Source organism: Stegastes partitus, unplaced genomic scaffold (genome assembly GCF_000690725.1).
Source record: "Stegastes partitus isolate 25-593 unplaced genomic scaffold, Stegastes_partitus-1.0.2 Scaffold551, whole genome shotgun sequence".
NCBI lineage: Eukaryota > Metazoa > Chordata > Actinopteri > Pomacentridae > Stegastes > Stegastes partitus.
This window is the reverse complement of record NW_007578282.1, coordinates 333,330-354,563: the sequence shown is the minus strand read 5'-3', so window position 1 is coordinate 354,563 and position 21,234 is coordinate 333,330. Positions and strand designations below refer to the sequence as shown.

Below are 21,234 nucleotides of genomic sequence, written 5' to 3'. Positions count from 1 at the left end.
GCAGTGGGAAAGCTGACCTATCACTCCAATAGATGTATTCCTCAAATACAGACACGGCAAACATGTCCATGTTGTTGTTGGCCAGCACCAGCTCCCTGTTCTCTCCGGTCTCCAGGTTGATGCGTTCAATCTTGTCTGTCCTGGCATCACACCAGTACAGCAGACCCTCCTGCAGAGGCAAAGCACAAAGAAAACAATGTTGATAATTTCCAAATGTAAATAAAATCAAAATGATTTTAGGTTACCTTGTTAAATCATAGACATCACAGAAATAATTCTAATGTAGACTTTGGCTCCTTCACTTAAGCATGTGATGCTTTAATAGACAATATGTAATACTGGGTGATTTTACACAACCAACACTGGCAATAATTAACATCTGTGGCAGCTTTAAAGCTAAATTATCACAGCTTTTAAAAATATTATTAGGCTACATGGTAGAAAAACCAAATGTCTTCAAATGGCATTGCGGTCACATGAAGCAGAGTTCATTATACATAAACATCTACATTAAATTTATGAGGTCACAGAACATGTAATGGCCAACTACTATGATTTAATCAGTAAAAAATAAGTAATTATTGTTGCACAGAAGACCAGAGGTCCAGTCTCTGGAAAAATCGCAGTGTAATTATTCAAACTAGACGTGGGAAACACCCTCTATTAATAAAGACAAGTGTGTTTAGGGGATTGTTAAGTGCAATGATTTTAGCTGTGGTCCGCACCTCGTAGTCGATGGAGATTCCATTTGGCCAGCTGATGCTCGCATTGACCATGACCAACCTCTGGGAGCCATCCAACCGAGAGCGCTCAATCCGAGGATACTGACCCCACTCTGTCCAGAACAAATAACTGCACACAAAGACACAGGAGATGATGTAAAAGTGCGGTCAGGGGGATTTAGAAATATAGCAGTAGGGCTGAAACTAATGTACAGTGCAAGTACCTTAAGGCAGCAGTATTACCCAGAGAGCAAAATTAAACTGTTGGCAGGCAGCCTTACCCTTTCACTGGGTGGACGGTTATGGCTCTGGGTTTGTCCAGGCCCTGAGAAATGACCACATAGCGGAAGGAGCCATTCAGCCTCGCCACCTCAATCACATCAAAGCCCTGGTCAGTCCAGTAAATATTTCCTATAAAAGAACAAGGATATAAATCAGTTCCTGTCCTTTATCTGAGCTTGTGTAATATAAAATAAACATAAATGTCGGATAAGTTTAAAATATGATTTCAGTTTCGTAATGACTAGACCTGCTATCCAGTCAACAGTGATGCCCTCCACCCTGCCAATGCCATTGGTTACCACATCTTCCCTCCATGTCTGGTCTCTTTTAGCCCTGCTGATGGTGCTCAGGCCCATGTCCACCCAGTAGATGGTGTCATTCTCTGAAGAGGAGATAATAACAGGTTTAAAATGTGACTCAGACCGGGCCATGGATTTACTGACGTCCTTCAGTGGAACTCACCAGCGTGGAAGTCGATGCCGACGGCCAGGGAGGTGCCAGACACCGGCACCAAGGCATCAGATTTGTCTGCCGGGTCGAGCGGGATTCCTCTGATTCCCTCATGAACAGAGTACAGCAGGAAAGAGCCCATACCTACCCAGAGAGAGAGTACAGTAAGTTTTTGTTTTTTAGGCCACAATGCATTTCTATCATATGTGTGGTTGTAGCTGTGAAGCACCTTCACAGGACTGCTGCCCTGTCTTAAGGCTGTATCCAGCAGTGCACATGCAGGCTCTGGTTGTCGGTGAGGTGGGCAGGCACAGCTGTGAGCAGTCACCATTGTTGTTGCTGCACAGGTTGACACGTGCTGAAGGAATAAGGAGGAGATCAGTGAGAATCAATGAGATTTTTCTTCTCTATGTGTAATCTAAATTATCTTTTCAACTCTTCAAGTCAAGTATAATTACTTTTTTGGCTCGGTACAAAACCCACAAACAGCAGTAATCTTTTGAAGTGATATTTTATTACCTTTCTGCACATCCTCATCATAGATCCTCATGTGCATCATAGGAGAGGTGTTGTTTCGCAAAACTTTCCAGTTCCCTCCATCCTCCTTGTCACATGTTCCTATCTGGTCAGTTCCCTGATCTGCCCACCACAGTTTGTCTCCTGCAGCAACGGACATTGATTCATATCTTTGTATGTTTTGCTATTAAGTGATTTTGAGATATTGATCTCATTAGAATATATGCACAAATGTTATGTAACGATCAACAATTAAATTTGTAACAATACAGCAAACAAAAAATGACAAATTTGAAGTATTATCGTTTTTTGTCTTACCCATAATAGCCAGTGCAGTGGCCTTGGTAAGTTTGCCTTTAACCCCTTCCAGGATCTCCAGATTAGATCCATCCAGCTGACACCGGTTGATGGTGCTGTTGCCTGAGCTGACCCAGTACAGCTGTTCTTTTTCATAGTCAATAGAGAGGCCTGTATGGAAAGAATAACAATAATAATATTACACATATATATCTGAGTTACTAATATGCTTAGTGAGCGTTTATACTCTGTAGTGTTAAATAGAGACTATTTCACAGGCTTTTTTTTTTTTTTTTTTGAAGTAGGAACACACATCTGCTCACCTACTGGTCCTTTCTGATTGGTGAAAAGTGTGGTGCGGTTGCTACCATCCATGTTAGCCATGCTTATGTTGTCTCCATCAGTCCAGTAAAGCTTCCTGCGGAGGGGGATGAATAATGTGAGATGTAGAGCAGGAGTGAAATCTGTTTTCCGGAGAAGCTCCACCGACAACACAGCACAACATACATCAGGAGCATCGCATGACAAGAAAAGCGGTCAAGGATTAAGAAGACGCACTCGGAGCTTGGAAAAAAGGGGAAAGCCATCCAATCAGAAAGTCAGAGGAGGGTTATTCGAGTACTATTTGGTGATGTGGAAAACAGAAAAAGAGAACGAGAGAGAGCTAGTCCAGATCTTTAACTGAATGCAGGCCTGACTAACTGGAGGTAACACTCACCCCAGTAGAGGATGCACCACCAGACAGTGGGGTTTGTCTAAACCCTGGATGACAGCATTCTTGAAAGATCCATCCAGCCTGGCCACATTGATCTGCTTCTTATTGGCATCATAGCTGGTCCAGAAGAGGTTCCTGGACACCCAGTCTACTGCCAGTCCGTGGGCATTAGGAAGGTCTGGAGAACCACAACCAAACGGGTTAGTTATCAAACTCTGTTGCTATTAATTCCCAAAACACCTATTCAAATTTTCAGACAGATACTTAAAATCAAATCATTTGACTGAGGATGCTCTTACCAGCAGACACAACAGTCTCCACCCCCGTGCCATTGATGAAAGCTCTCTTGATGGTCTGCGTTCGCACATCCGACCAGTAGATTCGATGCTCGACGGCGTCGTAATCCACCACCGTCACGTTGTCGATGTCCGGCACAGTGAAGGAGATGATGTAGTTGTAGTAGGGGTTGTCGATGTCAACACCTCGGATCTCGATCTGACGAGCATAAAGAAGGAATTTGCGGGACTCTGGAAAAGAAAAAACACACAGAGTAAGAAACATCACTTCTATCACATCTTCTGTGACGCATTCCCCACACAGGAGCAGAAGGCTAAAAAGAATTAGGAGGACTAAAACATAAGTTAGGCTGCTTTTCTTAGGTTCTTTTTTTCAATTCCAATATTCGCAAAAAAATAATTGAAAGGGGATTTAGAATGATCGGAGGTAGGCAAAAAGGCCTTTTCAGGTAGAGAGACTCTTTTCTCAAGCTGACGTTTATGCCCTTGATATTTTTATAAGTAGACTGTGATTAAAAGTGTAATTAGGCTTGTTTTTTGTTATACTTGCCACTCAATTAAAGGGAACCAGCTGGATCCCAGGAGAAACATGATTGTCAAATTGACCATTCAGTTACATGTAGTACCTCCGGGGAGTGTAGAGACAAATGACTCCCCCTTATTTAGGAATTTATACAAATAGTACAAACTAGGAGCTGAGTTTATCTGGTGAATGTGAAAGTTCAGTGAAAACTCATTTCTTCTTAGTTCAGAAAGCACTCTGCTCCGTGGTAATGGGGAATTCATCAGAGCTGCTAACCCAATTATCTTCACATCTACACTGCAGAGATAAGGATTGTCTTGCTGAATGCTAAAAATTTAGACAGACACTCAGAAGGAGAGCCTGTGCACACATGCACACAAATCCCCACAGCTAAACTCTCAAAAACTATCATGAAACCCACTCATGAAATCACACTTCATCTTTTGTGACAGTCTTTTATATGAAATCAAATAGAAAAGAAAATGAAGAAGGTAATGGGACACAAACAGAAGAGATGTAATCAGATTTCCTGTCATGAGAGACGCCCTGGTCGGCGGTAGAGCGCACCGGAGCAATTTTTCTCAGTTCAGGAAGTCAAAACAGTCGTAAGTAAAGATTTCTGCAAACAAAGAATCCGTCCCTTTCTCCCGGATGACATAAATTATATATGACAGCATTGTCTGTTCATTCTCCATCAGAGTGTTTTTAAGAGAAAAAACCTGTGGGTGCATGTTGTCGTAAGCAACAATATATATCCTTACCTTTGCAGGTGCGTTTGTCAGGCTGCAGCTTCATGAGGTGAGGACAGGCACAGGAGAAGGTCTGGTTAAAGTTAATGAGACACAGATGGGAGCAAGGGCCTTTACCATCCCTGGGTTCACATGGGTTGGGAGCTAAAAGGATGAAAAAGTTCATAAAGATATGAGAAGGAAGAGAGAGACACAAAAAAAGAGGAGATGTGTCACAGAGGGAGGAGGCTCACAATATGCAGACAAATATAACACCGCTATACATTGCAGTAATAGACAAAACATCTCAGTAATTACAGTTCTCCATCAATGGGCCCCTCAAGGAGCATGAGAGTGTAGAAAAAGACTTTATCTACCGGATCTGTCAGCACAGCTTCTTGCCTCATCACTGTCATGGAGATTGGTTGCAGCTGTCAATCAACAGTTCAGTGAAATCTCTCTTTTCCTGTCACCAATTACAAGACCCTGTGCCTCTCGGCTGCCCACACACCCTTGGGATCCCATAGCCACTGGCTACTAAACATCAAGGTGACAGTTTGACGTGACAAAACACTGCCAAACAGTAGCGACAACCCCTCCGCCATCTCGTCAATCATTTTCTGTCTACGAGATAAACATATGACATTTAAGTTGCAGATGGAGGGTTTTACCCACTCGGCCCGTGGGAAATGCCAAACGCTGAGGTGACTTTCTGATCAACAAGGCAGCGGGAGGTGTCCAAAAATGCTGTCGGTGTGAGACAACACAGCTCTTAAAGGTCAACTGTCTTTGGCGGATAGCAGCCATGGATAACATGGTGAGAGATGAACTGTGAGCTTCTTTGGAGTTAAAGCCAAAACCTGAGATGTGGTCATTCCTCTCTCTGAGCACGTGTTTCTCAATGAATGTTTATGCATGCGCATGTGATGTACAACGTACCCTGAGGTTGTCTGGACGGGTGATAGACCTGCAAGTCAAAGGGCTGAGTGTTGGTGCGCTGGACTACAGTGACGTTGTGCCCTGTCCATTTGTTGGCTTTGGCCAGAGTGTTCGTCCTCCAGTCGGTCCAGTAGACCTCGCCTCCGTACATGGTGACAGCAAAGGGGTGGGACAAATACTCATGACCCCGCAACACTTCAATCAGCCCAGAGCCATCGTACATCGCAGAGTAGATAGCATCCGACCTTGAGAAGCATTAAGGCAGAGATGTATACTTTACATAACAGGTTTAACATATCAGATTAAGTGCATGCTTTCATGGTGCTATATGACTGTGCTTTGTCTGTAGTTTTACATAAGCAAGGAACATCTGCATGCTTATTAAAAAAAATGTATAGTGGCAGGAAAAGAGAATACAGCTGAGCAAGTGGGTGATGCAATGAGGGAGTGGGTGGATGCAAATACAAAGAGAGCGCTCTGTATATTCAGTCTGGTGGCGAATTGTACCTGGCATCAATCCACACAATACGTCTTTCCATGTAGTCCACAGTGAGTCCGTTGGGCCAGCCGCCACTGCCCGTCTCCCTGTGGATGGTTCGTCTGCCTTCCCCACTCATAGACGCCGCTTCAATCCTGGGCAGACTAGCATCCCAGTCTGTCCAAAACAGAATACTGCCAACAGAAAATTATCAATGTGAGGAGGGATTTCACAGATGTTTACAGTATCATCACGAGAGCGGTTTCATTGAAAATACACGAGGAGGAATATATATGTCAAAAGGGGATCAGAAATTCTAGTAATTTCCAATAATCTGAAGTGATTATGGCTTTAGAATCCATACATCTGTGATTCTTACCCATCGCGAGGGTCTAGGGCGATGGCTCGGGGATGCTCCACTTCCCCAGCCAGCAGGGTGGTTCTCATGGTCCCATCCAGTTTGGCCACCTCAATCTGGTCCAGATTGCTCTCCACCCAGTAGATGTTTCCTGCTATCCAGTCCACAGCCAGCCCTTCCGGAGTCGCCAGCCCATACTGGATCACCACCTCAAAACTGGTCAGGGCTGAAAGGGACACAGAGAAATAGGGGCTTAACACTAGGATGGTGTTTTGTTCATTATTATGCATTTGTTAACTGAGCAGCGGCCTGAAAAGGGGACTAAGATTAATATTTTTAGCATTTTTATCAGTTGAAAAGGGGTTTGATTCATGCTGCTTTCACTAAGGAGGGCAAATCTCCAGCGAGAGCAAATCGTTCATTGTAAAAACGAATAAAAAAATAATTGTTACAGTGTTGAATTTGATACACTTATGGAAGCTGTCAGTTAATTTCAAGCACTCCTGCAGTGGCTGTGACTTTAACTGGCACCGTTTCCCCCGACCTCACTAAGAAAACAACCAGCCAGCACCAGATCTTTCTCTTTTTATCATTTCCCAGAAACAACTGGCTCTCATGCAAACTAAACCAAAATGTGTGATCATCTGTGGCTCAGGGTGATGAGACGACTTCTTCAAAAGGCCTCCCCACAGTAATTAGAGGGAGAGGAATAGCTCCTCTTCACAGTTTGCTTACAGGAATGCTGGAGTTATGGCTGCCTCTCTGTGTGTATGTGTGGGTGTGAGTTTTTTTTTTTTATTAAGCTGTCGGCACTATCCTGTGTAAACCAACAACTTTGGAGACGCTGAAGTGGCCTCTGTAACGAGTAGCGGGAGCTGATCTATGAGCTGGTCACAGTGTCCTTGTTTAGGAGCCCCTTATTTAATGGAGAACATGGAGGGCTGGGAACTGGAACTGCAGTGTGTTGTTCCTCCTACGCTACATCAGTGTTCTGGCTGCAGTCACGCACAGCGAGTACTGAGACAAATGGGAAGAGACAAAGCCTTCCGTGTGCCCCCTAAGTGCTGCGCTGGGAACACAACTTTGATTGGCAAGGAGACCTGGGGTTTTGGAGCAGGAAAGGCTGACCGTGACCTGGGAGATTTATTCAGGGTCACAGACCATCACTGCTGACCACAGACTCTTTTTTTAAAAAACTTTTGGTCCAGAGAAATTATAGTTTATTTGCTCAGTGGCCGCTAACTCTTGAAAACAGCTCCGTCTAAAGCATGATATTCTTAAGTTATCATTGTTTTACTTGATTTTAGTTATACTAAAAAAAAAGATGATGTGGAAAAATGAACTTTAGGTGGCAATTACCGCCATTGTCCGACAGTTTCCCCCGGTAGATCTTGTCCTCCACAACATCAGTCCAGTACAGCGTGCTCTGGTTGAGGTGGAAGTCCAAGGCAATGGTGTTCCTCAGGCCTGGTACCAGCACACTGAACTCGCCCTTGTGGAGGTCAATCCTCCTGATCTCATGGCGATTGGAGAAGATAACGAAAGGCTTGAAGGGATCTGAAGAAGAGAAAAAAAAAAAATGTTCCCAGAAAAGTGTTAGCGTCTCGGTACAGTAAATCTCATCTCAAAGACCAGATTCACAAAACCCCGTGTTGGTTTTGGATCAAATCCTGCCACAGCTGTCTACATCTCGCACATCTGTCGCTTCAAATGAAGAAAAAAAAAAAAAAGAATAACTGAGGGTCTTGCTTGCTCATTTTATGGAAATGTTGCATCATGATGCACTGAATTGAATATAAATGAAGTCGTAGAATCCGTATTGTGGAGCTTCTTCATACTTTCATCTTAATCTGAATAATCTCTTTATGCCAAAAATTCCTTTTTTTTCCCTCACCAGTGCTTTTGCAGCTCTCCATGTCGGACTCCAGCTCCCAGCCCTCGTAACAGGAGCACTTGACGCTGGATTTCTCCTGTTCACACTTCTGGCTACACTTGAGGTGCTTGGCGCAGAAGCTCTGGATCTGGCAGGTTTTGTTGTCGGCTCCCAGCTCCATGCCCAGCGGACAGGAGCACATGAAGCCCTCCCCAGGAATGATGCTGCAGTTGTGACTGCAACCCCCATTGTCCAATGAACACAAGTCTGCAGGCGAGAAAACAGATAGAGAAGGACTGGAATTTAATCAAAACAAGACGAGGTGTGTTGAATATCAAACTACAAGATACAGGAGAAGGGAATCAGTTAGTGAACACATTTTTCATGTTGTATTTTATGTGTGAAAAGGCTTTTTAAGAATGTTTTTTACCACAAAGTTTCTCATCGGAGCCATCCGGACAATCGTCAGTGCCATCGCACAGCTTCTCAGCAGGCAGACAGATGGAGTCGTTGGTAGCACACATGTGGTGAGACAACTTGCACACCAACGCCTCGCAGTTGTCCTCATCCGAGTTGTCCTCGCAGTCACTGTCGCCATCACACACCCATGCTTTGCTAATGCAGCGAGCTGACAAGACCAGAAAGTATACATTTTCAGTGTCTGTTAATTTAAGACTTTTATGTTACAGACCTCTCCCATGCAAAGATGTTTTTTGGTCGATGTTACTTCTCTTTTTAATGTACAGAATAATGTATGTTCACATTTTGAAACTACAATGCAGTTTTCCCAATTCTGCTGAAAGTGTGACGTTTCTGTGAGCGGCTAAAATCTGCATACATATGGGCATGATTTCTGATATGACAACTGGTTCAGTGATTTACGAGACATCCTGTACTCAGCAGTTGCACTTTTGAAATTTAAAAAAGTTTGCATAATCATAAATTCTGCATTTTTCAATTAGGTTGGAGGCATAGATGTCATTTTTAGAATTTCTCACTGGGTAACATATATATATTCTATATATCTTTGAAAATGCCTGGAGGAGGTCTTCAGTACATTCCAACACATTTGTTTTAAAACACGTTTTAGAGCTTGGTCACGCCACCTAACTCTGGACCAAAAAGAAACCTCTTTCATTTCCAAAAAAAAAGCAAAGTCAAGTCAACTTTTGTTGAACTGGCCTGCAAATTAAAGTCATTCACAAATGGTCTTGACAGCAGTGACCTTTGAGGCAATGGAGTCCAAAACGAAGGAAGCTCGTAGCATTCAATATTATATAATCCTGCTTGCCAAATGCTAAGCAATAGCAGTACTCGCATAATAGCCACAAAGAGCAGTCAAGCAGGAACCACATAAATTTTCCAGGGCCATTTTCTGGGGTGACCGGCCACTTTATCTGTACTCATTTGTTGGAGGATAAAAACTTACCTCTACCGTAACAAAATTTCATCTTTGGCTAATACAGTCATAAAAGTTTATCATCCTTAACCTCTGGTGCTTGAGACAGAATCCTTACCAGAGTCCCTGCAGCTGAACTTGACTGTCGGGTCGCACATGTGAGTGACGCCCTCGCAGTTGTTCTCATCGCTCAGATCCATACAGTCGGTGTCGCCGTCACAGCGCCAGCGCATGGGAATGCACAGGCCGTCCATCCGACACTGGAACTCATCTACATGGCAGCCGCCTGGAGGACGTGTAGCTGAAGGGAGAAAAGACAAAGTGTTGCAGTTTAACCAACCAAAAAGATGGAGCGTGCAGTTTAGCCGATGTCAGAGAAGCAATAAAATAAAAGTCAGCAACTGAAAAATAACTAAACTGAAATCACAGCCACCACATGCCCTTGGCCAAAAACTGTGAAGACAAAGAATAGGTCATTATAGTCATTAATTATTGTGGAGGTATGCTGGGACGCTGGGTGAACAACCTGACAGTGAGCCAAGTCAAACAACAATGACACACACAGCTCGCTGACTGATGTCACAGGCAGATTAAAGGCACCACTGAGGAGGTGGCACAATGACATCCCCTCACGGCAAAGGTCAGCGTTTGGCACAGCTGAAACAGGAACTGGAAACAGGGGATCTTTCAATGCAGGACTACAATATAGAGGAGGGGCAGGCGATTATATTGCTTTTTTATTTCAGCTAATAACTTCCAGACGGCAGGCCAAGAGTGCCCACAAACACACACAGTCAGACACACACAACAGAGCACACATTGCTCATTAGAGCAGCAGGTCACGCTGGGCCCCGTTTTTTGCATGCTGAGACTTGACAGCAGTTGGCTGCGTTTGTGCATGTATCAAACAGTACATAGAGCATCAGCGCGCACAGAGTGTACAGGAGCGTATGTTTCCAAGCAGACCAACTGCTGAAGAAAGTGCTGTGATGCCGTTTCAGTCAGTTAAACTGAACGTTCGGAAGCAGCCCGATGCGGCCACGAGCTGCTCGGAACTCTGAACATGTACGTTCATATCGCTGCCACAGAGCCAAAACATCTGTGCCGTTCTCAAAAGAGCATGAAACAGTTTAATTGTTATCTAACCACAAAACGTAATCACATCCTGAGCAGAGCAACAGAGAGGATTTGCGGTAAATGATAAGTGGAAGCTAGAGGGCATGCAGGGGCATGTAGAGCGGAGGAAACGGTACTGGGAGGAGGACGTCTTTGTGACATTGTGACAACCGCTTTACAACTGCAAATAGCAACTTGTAAACACAGTGAAATGCAATACATGATGTGGTGAGAGCTTGACTCAGGTACAGGACAAGGGCAACATTCATTTACGAACACTTGGGGACACAGCGCTGTGACAGAGCAATTTAAAGCAGTGCTATTTCAGTTTGTACACTGTGCCGTTTCTTACCCTGGTTGGTACAGTTGGCATGAGTCTCATCGCTGTAGTCTCCACAGTCATTGTCTCCGTCACAGGTCCAGTATTCTGGGATGCAGCGGCCGCTGTTACATTTAAACTGGACGCTGGAGCAGGAATGGCTGCAGCCTGCTTCGTCACTGTTATCCCCACAGTCGTTGTCTGTAGGCACACAGACAAGATTTTATGGTCACTTATTGGATTGTTCTAATGTACAGTTTCATAGAAGGTGAAGGAAGGTGATGCTCACCGTTGTCACAGCGCCAATTTATATTGATGCAGCGGCCGTTGGCGCAGGTGAACTGGGTTAGAGGGAAACAGGTTGGGTAGGCTGGGGCAGAGGGACAAGAGGGATAAGAAAAAAAATCGATATTTAAAATGATCCTTGTGATGTAAAAGCAAAAGCAACGATACAAAAACGCAACAAAGACTCACCACAGGAGTCTGGTTCATCTGAGCGATCTCCACAGTCGTCATCCAGGTCGCAAGTCCAGGAGATGGGGATGCAACGCCCGCTGGCACAGGGGTACTGGTTCGGCGGGCATGTGCGAGCTGGCAAGGAAACACGTTATAAAAGAGTTATAAAAAGTCGTCTTTTCTTTCGCAATATCCCTGACTCAACATTCAAGCTTGCAACAAGTCGTAATTTTTAAAGACCTAGAACATTGTTAAAGGCCTAATTTCCATCCGTCTATTGCCTCAGAAGGTACTTAAAAACTCTGAGAGAGCTGTTATTAAAGAAACGAATGCACAAACATGACGACTAATGTTGTGATTCAGCCCATTATTATTGATTCTGTAGATCAATGCAACCTCCTGGGCTGCTTGTAAAATCATGCTGGCATGTGCTGATCCCATTGCATCGACAGCAGACGCGACTTTGTCTGCCGGCAAAAAGCTGCATAGGTTCTTTTTTTCTTCACTTCTACGTGCACGCTCCCACTCACACCATTTTAAACTAGTCATCCTCTAAATGCTGTACTATTCTCTATCGATCTTAAACCTTAAATGTTATTAAAGTGATTTATTGATCCCTTGAATACACTTTTATAGTTCTACGTTTTAGGATTCATAGTCACGTATTTGGAGAAACTTCCCTCATTGCAAATAACAACTAAAATTAAATTATATTGAATATTCATTAATTAAATCTGCAGCCAGTCTACCAGATTTCACAGATGTTTTGAAATAATCCTGAATAATCTAAATGGATTGTCAAACAGTACCCACAGGAACTAAACAACTGTTGGCAACAGAAACATTGTTTTTGATATTATGTAGATGCAACACAACTTCACAAAGTATTACAATCAGCCCCAGAGGTAACAAAGTTAAATCTCCTATCTTACACATCCAAAAGATGAATGAAAAATTAAAATGCTCTCAGAGAACTCCAGCTCTAATATACCAGAGCAGGTGGTGTTGGATTCATCCTCATCATTGCCGCAGTCATTGTCGCCATCACAAAGCCATCGCAGGGGGATACAGCGGTTGTTCTGGCATTTGAATCGATCGGCTGGACAGGTGTGCTGGTCTAAGGGAAAAAATGGAAAAGCATTCTTCAAAAATTGCTCAAAGTTTTTTTATTCCACTGAGTACAATGCTCCACCGGCGCTGTTTGATATTCTATTTAGTCTGATAAATAATCCTGTAACCCTTTAAGTATGTCTCTGTAAATCAAGAAACAGCCAAAACAAATATGAGTCCTTTCTTCTTGTTATCGTCTGACGAGGACAAAGTTGGCCAGTAAAATTACAGCCACATTACACGGCATGGAAAGAGACAAATCTTGGAAACTTTAGTTTGCGCTCTGTCGGTTTGTGTTAGCTAAGACCCTTAAACACAATTTTGTTTATCCGTGTGTTTCTGCGTAACCATGACAATGACGTGGCACACTTACGGCAGAGCTCAGGGGCCTCATCGCTGTTGTCCAGACAATCGTTGTCCCCGTCACATTTCCAGCGCTCTTGGATGCAGCGGTTGTTCTTGCAGGCAAACTCCCCGGGCTGGCACTGGGGCGGGGGCACGTAGGAGGGGTTGGCTAGAGATGAGATCAGGGGTAGGAGCGGAAACAGATGGGCCATTGAGACAGGAGCCAAGCACCAAAACAAAACAAAGCTTTTTGGTGCCTAAGTCAGTCTTTTGTCTCTCTTAAAGTTACAAAAATGTTGGTGGAAGGTTCTTCAAAACTTCGCCCCAGATTTGGAAAAAAGAGAGCATTTAGTACCGCTAGCGAATGGAAAGTACAGCCTAGGATTGTCTAGCTCAACTCCTGCTGAGTAATGAATTTTCCACAGGCCTCCACATTGATTTTTGGTGAAACCTATCCACTGCTAAAGCAGTTAAGTACCTTTGCATGTGACGTTATCGACATCGAGGATTTGATCATCAGCACAGCCGCAGGACCTGCCATCAGGAATAACGAGGCACAGACTGCTGCAGCCGCCGTTGTTCACTCGACATGCATTGGAACCTTCGCAAAAAGACAAAGCGAGCGGAGAGGCAGATTACAGTCACCATCTCATACTGATTAGCACGTAATGAGACAAAAATGAATGAATAGAAAGGGGATTTACCTTGTTGCTGGTGTGCATCGTACACTCTGATCTCAAATATGGGTGGCCTCTCATTCCGGAGTAAAGTGACCGTCTTAGTGACCTGGTCCAGTTTGTAGATGCTGCCACCACGGTATTCATTCCAAAACAGAAATTGTTTATAATGGCACAAGCCGAAGGCGTGGTTGAGCTCCTGCCCTTCGTACACAACCTGTTCAAAGTAAGGAAGCAAAGATGGATCGTTGTTTCCAGCTCTAGTCAGCTGTATTTTCTTTATCAACTGTCAACACACTGTAAATACGGTAAATGCACAGAGCATCACCAACCTTTCGTTCAGTGGTGTTAAGGTAAACCAACTCAATACGGTCGTAGTAAGCGTCCACCCAGTACAGGATGCCCTGGGGAATATCCAGGCTCAAGCCGTTGGGCCACAGCACTGTCTTGCTGGTCAGGAACACTTGGTGATGTGAACCGTCCATCCAAGCCTTCTTGATCTTTCCTCTGTTGCTCTCCGTGGGATCCTCTTCCCAGTCGGTCCAGTACATCCATCTGGGCAACAAGAAGAGTTATCACCGCATTTAAAATGTGAGGAATGCGAGATAAGACATTTTTGGGAGAGCTGGAGCCGTCACAAATGTAGCTTTGAGCTGTGATACTCTTTGATGGAACATCCCACAACACAACAAAGGAAGGAGGTATCCAAAAATCCCTTGAAAGCCCGCCAGCTCCCACACATACTAATGTGACCAGCAGCTATATAAATAAAAGAAAAAGCTATAGTGCATCCTGCCTACATAGCTGCAAGTCACACACCCTCAGGCCATCCTCTCCCACTGCTGAATACTGCTGCACACAAACATTATAACTGGGACATTTATGAGGAAAGAATACCCATTAATTTAACAACACCCTTCCCTCCAGTGTCTCACCCATGCTGGGGGTCCACAACAATGGCTCGAGGGTGGCTCATCTTTCCCTCAATGAGAGTCTTGCGGGTCTGTGAAGCCTTCTCCAGCCTGGCAACGCTGATAGTCTTCTTAGGCCCATCATCTGTCCAGTAGAGATTACCTCCCATCCAGTCTACCGCTATCCCCTCTACTGTGTGGATACCTGTGATATGCAAAAGAAGCCACTGTGAAAAAGGAACTATTCGCTCTCCAATCCAGGATGAATGTCAAGGGAATAAAATGAAATTGATACAGAACAACTCGATACAGTTATTTCCCACCCTTAAATTCTTTGCAGGAGCCTGAATTCGGTGATAAAGTCGGAATAGTTTCCAGAATCCTGTGCAAAGCTATCATTTCATTCTCACCTTCCTTCAGTATGGTGTCTCTCTCTGTGCCGTCTATCTTCTGTCGCCCAATAATGTAGCTGGTGGCATCAGCAAAGTAGATGAATTCGCTGGCGGCGTGGAAATCCAGAGCTCGGGGGTTCATTAGGTTCTCAATGGGAATCATGTACTCATCAGGCACTTTAGCGTTCATGTCCATGCCCCTGATGATTCCGGGGCGACCCTTACCGTACACCAAGAACAACTCGTGATCGGGTTCTGCGGTGGATGACGGGAAAAAAAACATTGTCAGTGGATAGAAGTCCTTACTTCTCACCGCAATTTTGCCGCCACTATTATCTTAATCATCGATCTTCAATTCAGCAACAAACAGGAGTTTGTTCATCTCTGTTCATGCTTTTGAAACTTACTCTTGCAGGACTTGCCGTCACTGCCGAGGCTGAATCCAGAGCGACAGCGGCAGGTCCGGGTCTTGTGGCTGTTGCTCAAGAGACAAATGTCAGAGCAGCCTCCGGCCTTTCCAAACTGATCCAGAGCGCATGCATGGCTGCGCACTGCACAAAGAGGAGCACAAAAACAGCATGTAATGAAACATATCAAATGAACATGACTTGAGGCAACTATAGACGAGGATCAGATGATATTTTAGGGGTCAAAACTAAAAGCTATTTGCTGTGCACCTTGAGGTTGGCGTCTCTGGTGGTACACGTGCAGTGCGGCTCCCCGGTCTAACCGAGTCACCACCTGGAAGTCGGAGCTGTTGAAGCGGTTCACTCGAATCACACTGGTCTTGGGGTTGAGGTTGCCTTCATCTGAGTTTGTAGCATAGAGATAGTTCTCAAACACAGTCAGTCCATACAGGTGCTCAATCTGAAATACATTAAAGAAGACGTACAGATAGCACAGAAAAAAATTAAAATGTTGTCTTGTTGGACAATAAAAATGCTGATATTAGTAAAACAACACACAGCGCATGAGTAACGGTTCGTGTGCTATCGTTTCCGCACACATTTCTTATCTTGAACACTGGCTGGCAAATCCTGCATAATGAAACTTTTCTAACAAATAAATTATCAGGACACAACAGATTATGGTGCCAAAAATGTGAAGAAATCTCTGAAAGACAGACAGAAAAACAACAGACACAGACAGGGAGATAAAAAGAGAGTGTTTGTGTAAACTTGGCACAGGGCAGCATAATGGCTCCTTCTCCCCATCTGTTGTAAAACAGAGAGAGGTTTTACTTTTATAAGAGTCCGTTCTGTTTAGCTCTCCTCTACTGTCAAAGAGATGTATGGCTTGGGATCATATTACCTACTTCCACCTCTCACACACACACACACACACACACCGGCACCACCACTGTCCCCCCACCACAGCAGTCCTGATTTCATTAAGATCATTACTCCAATATAAGTCTGAGCCAAGCTTCACTAGGGCCAGACTAATATGTTTAGAGAAGCACTAGCCAGGAAAATCACACACTCTTTAAGTAATATCAATCAGGGCAATAAAAAGGACTTCTCCCCAAGAGAGGCATGCTCTCTTTGCCTAGATACACTGGAGACAAGTGGAAAACAGCGCTGCTTCTAAAGATGATGAGACTAAATCAGTGATAATACATATTTGAAAAACAGATGGTTTTTTGCTATCAGTGGGAAAAGTAGGGGCCCTGGGATATTGCTGTTTGGTAAAGTTCGACATCTGAAGACGTCTCTATTCTTGAGCGTGTGATTAGGTGCAGTTGGTTTATTACCAGCAGACCCTGGATGATGGTGTGTCGGTTCTTGCCCTCATAGTCGACCACTTCGATGTAGTCCAGGTAGGCGTCAGCCCAGTACACTAGTCGGTTCACCAGGTCCAGAGTGATGCCATGGGGGAACACGATCTTACTGTCCACCAGCTTAGTGCGGTTCTGACCGTCCATGTCACAGCGCTCCACCCGCGGCGTGGACCCATAGTCGGTGAAGAACACTTTACTGTAGCAGACAAACAGAAGGGAGAGGATGGAAAGAAGCAGATGAAGATGCGAGACAGAGAAGGAAATATAATTAACTAGATGAACGTCTATAACTTCAGAAAGTGCACGACTGTACTTTGACCTCAAGTGGGAATTTAGCTTGGCATTACACAACTGCCAACAATCTGTTAGCCATTGATTGACAATTATTCCCAAGACATCAAAAAAATAGAGAATTGATACTTTGAAAAAAAGGAAGTCCACCAGATACCAGCTTGCAAGTAACCGGAACCTGAAACAGCGACCATGCAAGTGTTTATGTGGCACATAAACGTCTAGGTTTCTGTCTGGAGGAAGTGCTTTGATTTTTGGCTGCCTGCTTGTTCAGCATGTTGTCTGATCATAAGACCACATTTTCCTCTCAAGCGTTGCTAAAAAAAAGCACTGAGGGCAATGTTAGGTCAAGACGGCCGAAGGAAGATACAGACCCCATCGCTGGGTCCAAAGCGATGCCTTTAGGGTTGTACAGCTCTTGGTCCAGCAGGGTAACACAAGTCTGGCCGTTCTTGTTGCAGACAAACACCCGGTCATCCACATCATCCACGAAGTAGAAGTTTCCAGTCAGCCAGTCTATAGCCATCTGCTCCACATCTGACCGATGCACAAGACAGAAGAACAAAGGAGAGCTCAAAACAAAACCATTTAAAAACAGGGCATCAAGAAAATACAGTCATATAACACTCGTCAAATACCAGGATCATTTTCAAAACCACTCATTTTCTGATGCCATGATCCTTTCCTCAAGCGTGCCCACTCTCTTGACACACAAAATAATAGCACTGAATTAATATGCCTCTGGAATCCTCCAGGCTGTCCATTATCAGCGCTGCAAATGTGTTTTAGTTAGACATTAAGAGCATGAGGAAGGGAAAGAAACACAACAAGTTACGGCCCTGCACTTTGTAAACTGAACTCCTGTCAGTAGAATTGAGCGGAACGTCCTAGCATTGAGACTAAAGACTTTGCTTATGGATGAGTTTGCAGACAAACTCTTGCACAACACTTAAGTAGACATGACTCACTTAATGTAAATACCAAAGAAGGTTGTTATCAGAAAGTCATTTTAAGCAAAGTTTTATGAGTACAAAGGGACTGTAAGCATGACACAGCCGAGATCAGTTGTGAAATGTAGCTGGCTGGCTTACGAAAAGGGCATTTCTACTCCAGGACCTCTCCCAAGAAACCAATAACCTTTTTGAGTCATTCAGGAACCTTGGCTGTGCTTTCAGTAGAAGAACTAAAGACTAAAACTTCACTAGTTGGTCAGATACAAACATGGCAGCAGGTACAACGTGTCTAAAACTTCACTACTAAAGTAAAAAAAAAGTGGTAGTATCATATCAGGGCAAGGGGTGAGCATATCCTGCAATGTAAAGTTGTGCTATCAATGGTCATGCAAGTTTTGTTTACAAAAAAAAGTAGGATAAATGTAACTAAATGTTTAGATTTCCACCATGTAAACCCATGTCTAGGTTCTGCCGCTGAACACAGCTTTGAGCCATCAGGGCAATCTGGAGACCTCTAAAGGGTGTCCTGTGGTGTCTGGGGATCTGCTTGGTTGTGTGGGTTGGGATGGGGTCTCCATGGATTAGGTAAGTTCTGGTGTATCCCATAAGTACAAGACTGGGATCTCATGAGTTTGGAGGCAAGAAACATACACGAGTGCCAGGACCAAAGGTTTCCCAGCAGAACATGGCAATGTAATTGAAAGATCAATGTCATTCTCTTCAGCTGTCAGTGGTTTTAATGTTGTGGCTGATTGGAGAATACAACAACATACAGACAGGCGATTAAATAAAAGAAAAAATACAACATAAAATGTCTTTTTGTGGTCTTCGGTCACCACAAATTGCCGGAAAAAGATTCTCAAAACTATTAGGGATCTAATAGAGGGTTAGAAACCTTTTTTTTTCTCTAAAGCTTGCTGATGGTGGTGCAGAGTATATCTGTCGGACTGGTTCAAAATCTCTGATGCAGCTGAGTTGAAACTTGTTAACCACAAAGACGATAACAAATGATTCACATTCTGATTCATAAATTGCACATTTTTGATATTTGATTTCACTTTGCTTTTTTATTCATGATTTGTATTTATTCTGTCGTCTGTCTGTACATCCCCGGCAGCAACTGCAAACAAACAAGCAAACAAAGGAAGGAAAGAAGACATAAAGATCTGGCTTTTTAGGGATCAACCCTAATGTCACTCAAAGTGGCCGAACACTGTTGTAACAACTCTCACAAAGGAACTTGAAATTTTGTAGCCCCAGTACTTGTAACCCCCGATCTAGAAAGAGGAAGCTTTGCAGATGGAGACTTTTTATTTCTGATGGGAGGGAGGCGGGCTTGTTTTAACAGCTGCCAAAGCATGTCCTTTCAAAGCAGACCAATGTACACACACACACACACACATATCACATAGGCTCGCTACTCAGACACACACTATCAAAGTGACCACACTTGTCTCTCCAGTTAATCTAAAGGACAACTTTGATGTTGGGGTGCATTGGGAGGATATAAACACCACTGACAGTGAGCTGGCAGTCAGCCTGTCCCAAAAACTTTGACCATTCATAAAGAAATGCCTCCAACAATGCCACTGAGAGAAAGAGCTGAGGCCAGTTCCACAACACAGCACAGACACATCTGGGCCCAATACAGAACCCCTCCACTCCACCTACCAAATGTACCCAGAGCTTCAAAAACGCAAGCCCTATATGGAGCTTTGAGTATACTTAATGCTACATTGTAAGCACAGTTGAGGAGAAAAATGGGAAAGCATGGAGGACAGAGTTCTGGCAGTGGTTGAGGAAAAGAGACAGTGACGGTGGAAAGGTTCTGGTTCGCCTCCAAGCTGGAAATAATTTATTGACAGTCAGCAAAAAGGTAGTGGCTGTCTTACATCTAAAAAGGGAGGCAACTCTAAATACAAGAGCTAATAAAACAATCACAGTCGAAAAATTAGGGAGGAAGTGAAAACCAGAGCAGGATGTTTCATAAACATCAAAACCAAGATTCGGACTAAAGGAAAACTTTCTCATGGAGTTAAGGGGGATAGTGATATTCCCGTTGGTATCAGCTCTAAAACCCTACTCCTCTAAAGAAATCCAGATGGAAGCCTGGCTGCATGAAGCACTGAATCAGATGCATATACAGAGTAGAGAGACAGTTGTGCAACCCAGTGACTACTGCGTTGTGTAACCACCTACAACTAGTAGAACCCCTTATCCAAGAGAGCCAGCCAGTCTGTTGACGTCTTCACTCATGCAGCTTCTGGTAAGTGGAAAGTTTGCTGGGAAACTGAATGAACCCACCCCTTTCTTCTCATCTAACCACCCTGCCCTCACAAACCCTTTTCTCTTCCTGCCTGTAACACCTACCGGCTCACACGACTCTGAGCGAAACGTTTCACAAACTGTGGGTGTCTTATTGGCAACGGCAAACACGCTTTCCACTCAAGAAGCATAGGTATTTACATACAGGGCCGCAACCTGTTTGGTTCTTCAAACTTGCCACACAGCGGCAATTACGCTCAGAAGGAGATTAAACAGAATTTGTACTTTAATGTTATTTCCTCTATTTGCTTGTCAGCGCAAGTATTTACATGTTAGTGAAAAGCAGAAAAGAATCGTCATCATCCGGCTTCTATAATCCTCTCTGTACCGAGAAGATCCTATTAATCTGCGCAAAAACCTCTTTGACCTCTTAAGAGCACAGTTTTGGAGTTTTAGCGATTATGATTTTCCATAGGGATGTGACATATGACCTCTATTTAAGAGGCAGTAATTCCTAACAGCTATGCCCCTGTACTGCAACAGGTGAAAAAGATGTTATTGGCTCAATAGGAAGGTCTTATGGCAGGAGTGCTGTGACAAAAACTAGAGAATAGTTGTGCTATTTGGATGCAGGCGCAGCTTAGAAAATGATGCATCATAGGGGGAAAGCTTGTTTTAACTATGCAAATTAACATCTGGGGGGAAAAAAGGAAATTAAACTCAGATTTTTTTGCAGTGAAACAGGAAGCTTTAGAGGATTTTTCCCCCCTTTAACACTATAAGATATGATAAAATGTTATTTACAAAGAGTCTTTATGCACTGATGTATTCAGAGGGGAAAGAAAAAAAAAAGCTCAGACACTAAGAGGAGAGAGAGGAAGGAAAACTGAACGATGGACAGACAGACACGGGGAGACGTGCTGATCCCTGCTGCGGAGTTCCGCTCAGAGGGTGGAGAGGATGGGACGGGGAGGCTCAGCTCTCCTTTTATCTTCCCAGTCAGGGAATCACACATGCAGACAGAGCAGGCCACATCTGGAACC

The 21,234-nt window shown here is 44.0% G+C and overlaps 1 protein-coding gene across 1 annotated transcript in view; it reads right to left on the bottom strand.

The window, feature by feature from the left end:
* LOC103362052 (low-density lipoprotein receptor-related protein 1-like) overlaps positions 1–21,234 on the bottom strand; it is a 91,105-nt gene that overhangs the window by 29,742 nt on the left and 40,129 nt on the right. The window contains exons 7-39 of the mRNA XM_008288307.1: positions 17,348–17,510; positions 16,656–16,878; positions 15,580–15,769; positions 15,310–15,453; positions 14,921–15,157; positions 14,535–14,715; positions 13,932–14,154; positions 13,627–13,816; positions 13,401–13,523; positions 12,951–13,091; positions 12,459–12,584; positions 11,486–11,602; positions 11,301–11,381; positions 11,045–11,212; positions 9,695–9,877; positions 8,608–8,805; positions 8,199–8,444; positions 7,664–7,861; positions 6,326–6,530; positions 5,976–6,140; positions 5,469–5,713; positions 4,563–4,694; positions 3,282–3,509; positions 2,986–3,160; positions 2,591–2,685; positions 2,289–2,438; positions 1,974–2,114; positions 1,684–1,812; positions 1,467–1,598; positions 1,252–1,386; positions 1,004–1,133; positions 726–852; positions 18–169 (exon numbers count right to left, since the gene is read on the bottom strand). Of these exons, the coding sequence (XP_008286529.1) occupies positions 18–169; positions 726–852; positions 1,004–1,133; positions 1,252–1,386; positions 1,467–1,598; positions 1,684–1,812; positions 1,974–2,114; positions 2,289–2,438; positions 2,591–2,685; positions 2,986–3,160; positions 3,282–3,509; positions 4,563–4,694; positions 5,469–5,713; positions 5,976–6,140; positions 6,326–6,530; positions 7,664–7,861; positions 8,199–8,444; positions 8,608–8,805; positions 9,695–9,877; positions 11,045–11,212; positions 11,301–11,381; positions 11,486–11,602; positions 12,459–12,584; positions 12,951–13,091; positions 13,401–13,523; positions 13,627–13,816; positions 13,932–14,154; positions 14,535–14,715; positions 14,921–15,157; positions 15,310–15,453; positions 15,580–15,769; positions 16,656–16,878; positions 17,348–17,510 (5,473 nt within the window). The remainder of the gene's footprint in view (positions 1–17; positions 170–725; positions 853–1,003; positions 1,134–1,251; positions 1,387–1,466; positions 1,599–1,683; positions 1,813–1,973; positions 2,115–2,288; positions 2,439–2,590; positions 2,686–2,985; positions 3,161–3,281; positions 3,510–4,562; positions 4,695–5,468; positions 5,714–5,975; positions 6,141–6,325; positions 6,531–7,663; positions 7,862–8,198; positions 8,445–8,607; positions 8,806–9,694; positions 9,878–11,044; positions 11,213–11,300; positions 11,382–11,485; positions 11,603–12,458; positions 12,585–12,950; positions 13,092–13,400; positions 13,524–13,626; positions 13,817–13,931; positions 14,155–14,534; positions 14,716–14,920; positions 15,158–15,309; positions 15,454–15,579; positions 15,770–16,655; positions 16,879–17,347; positions 17,511–21,234) is intronic.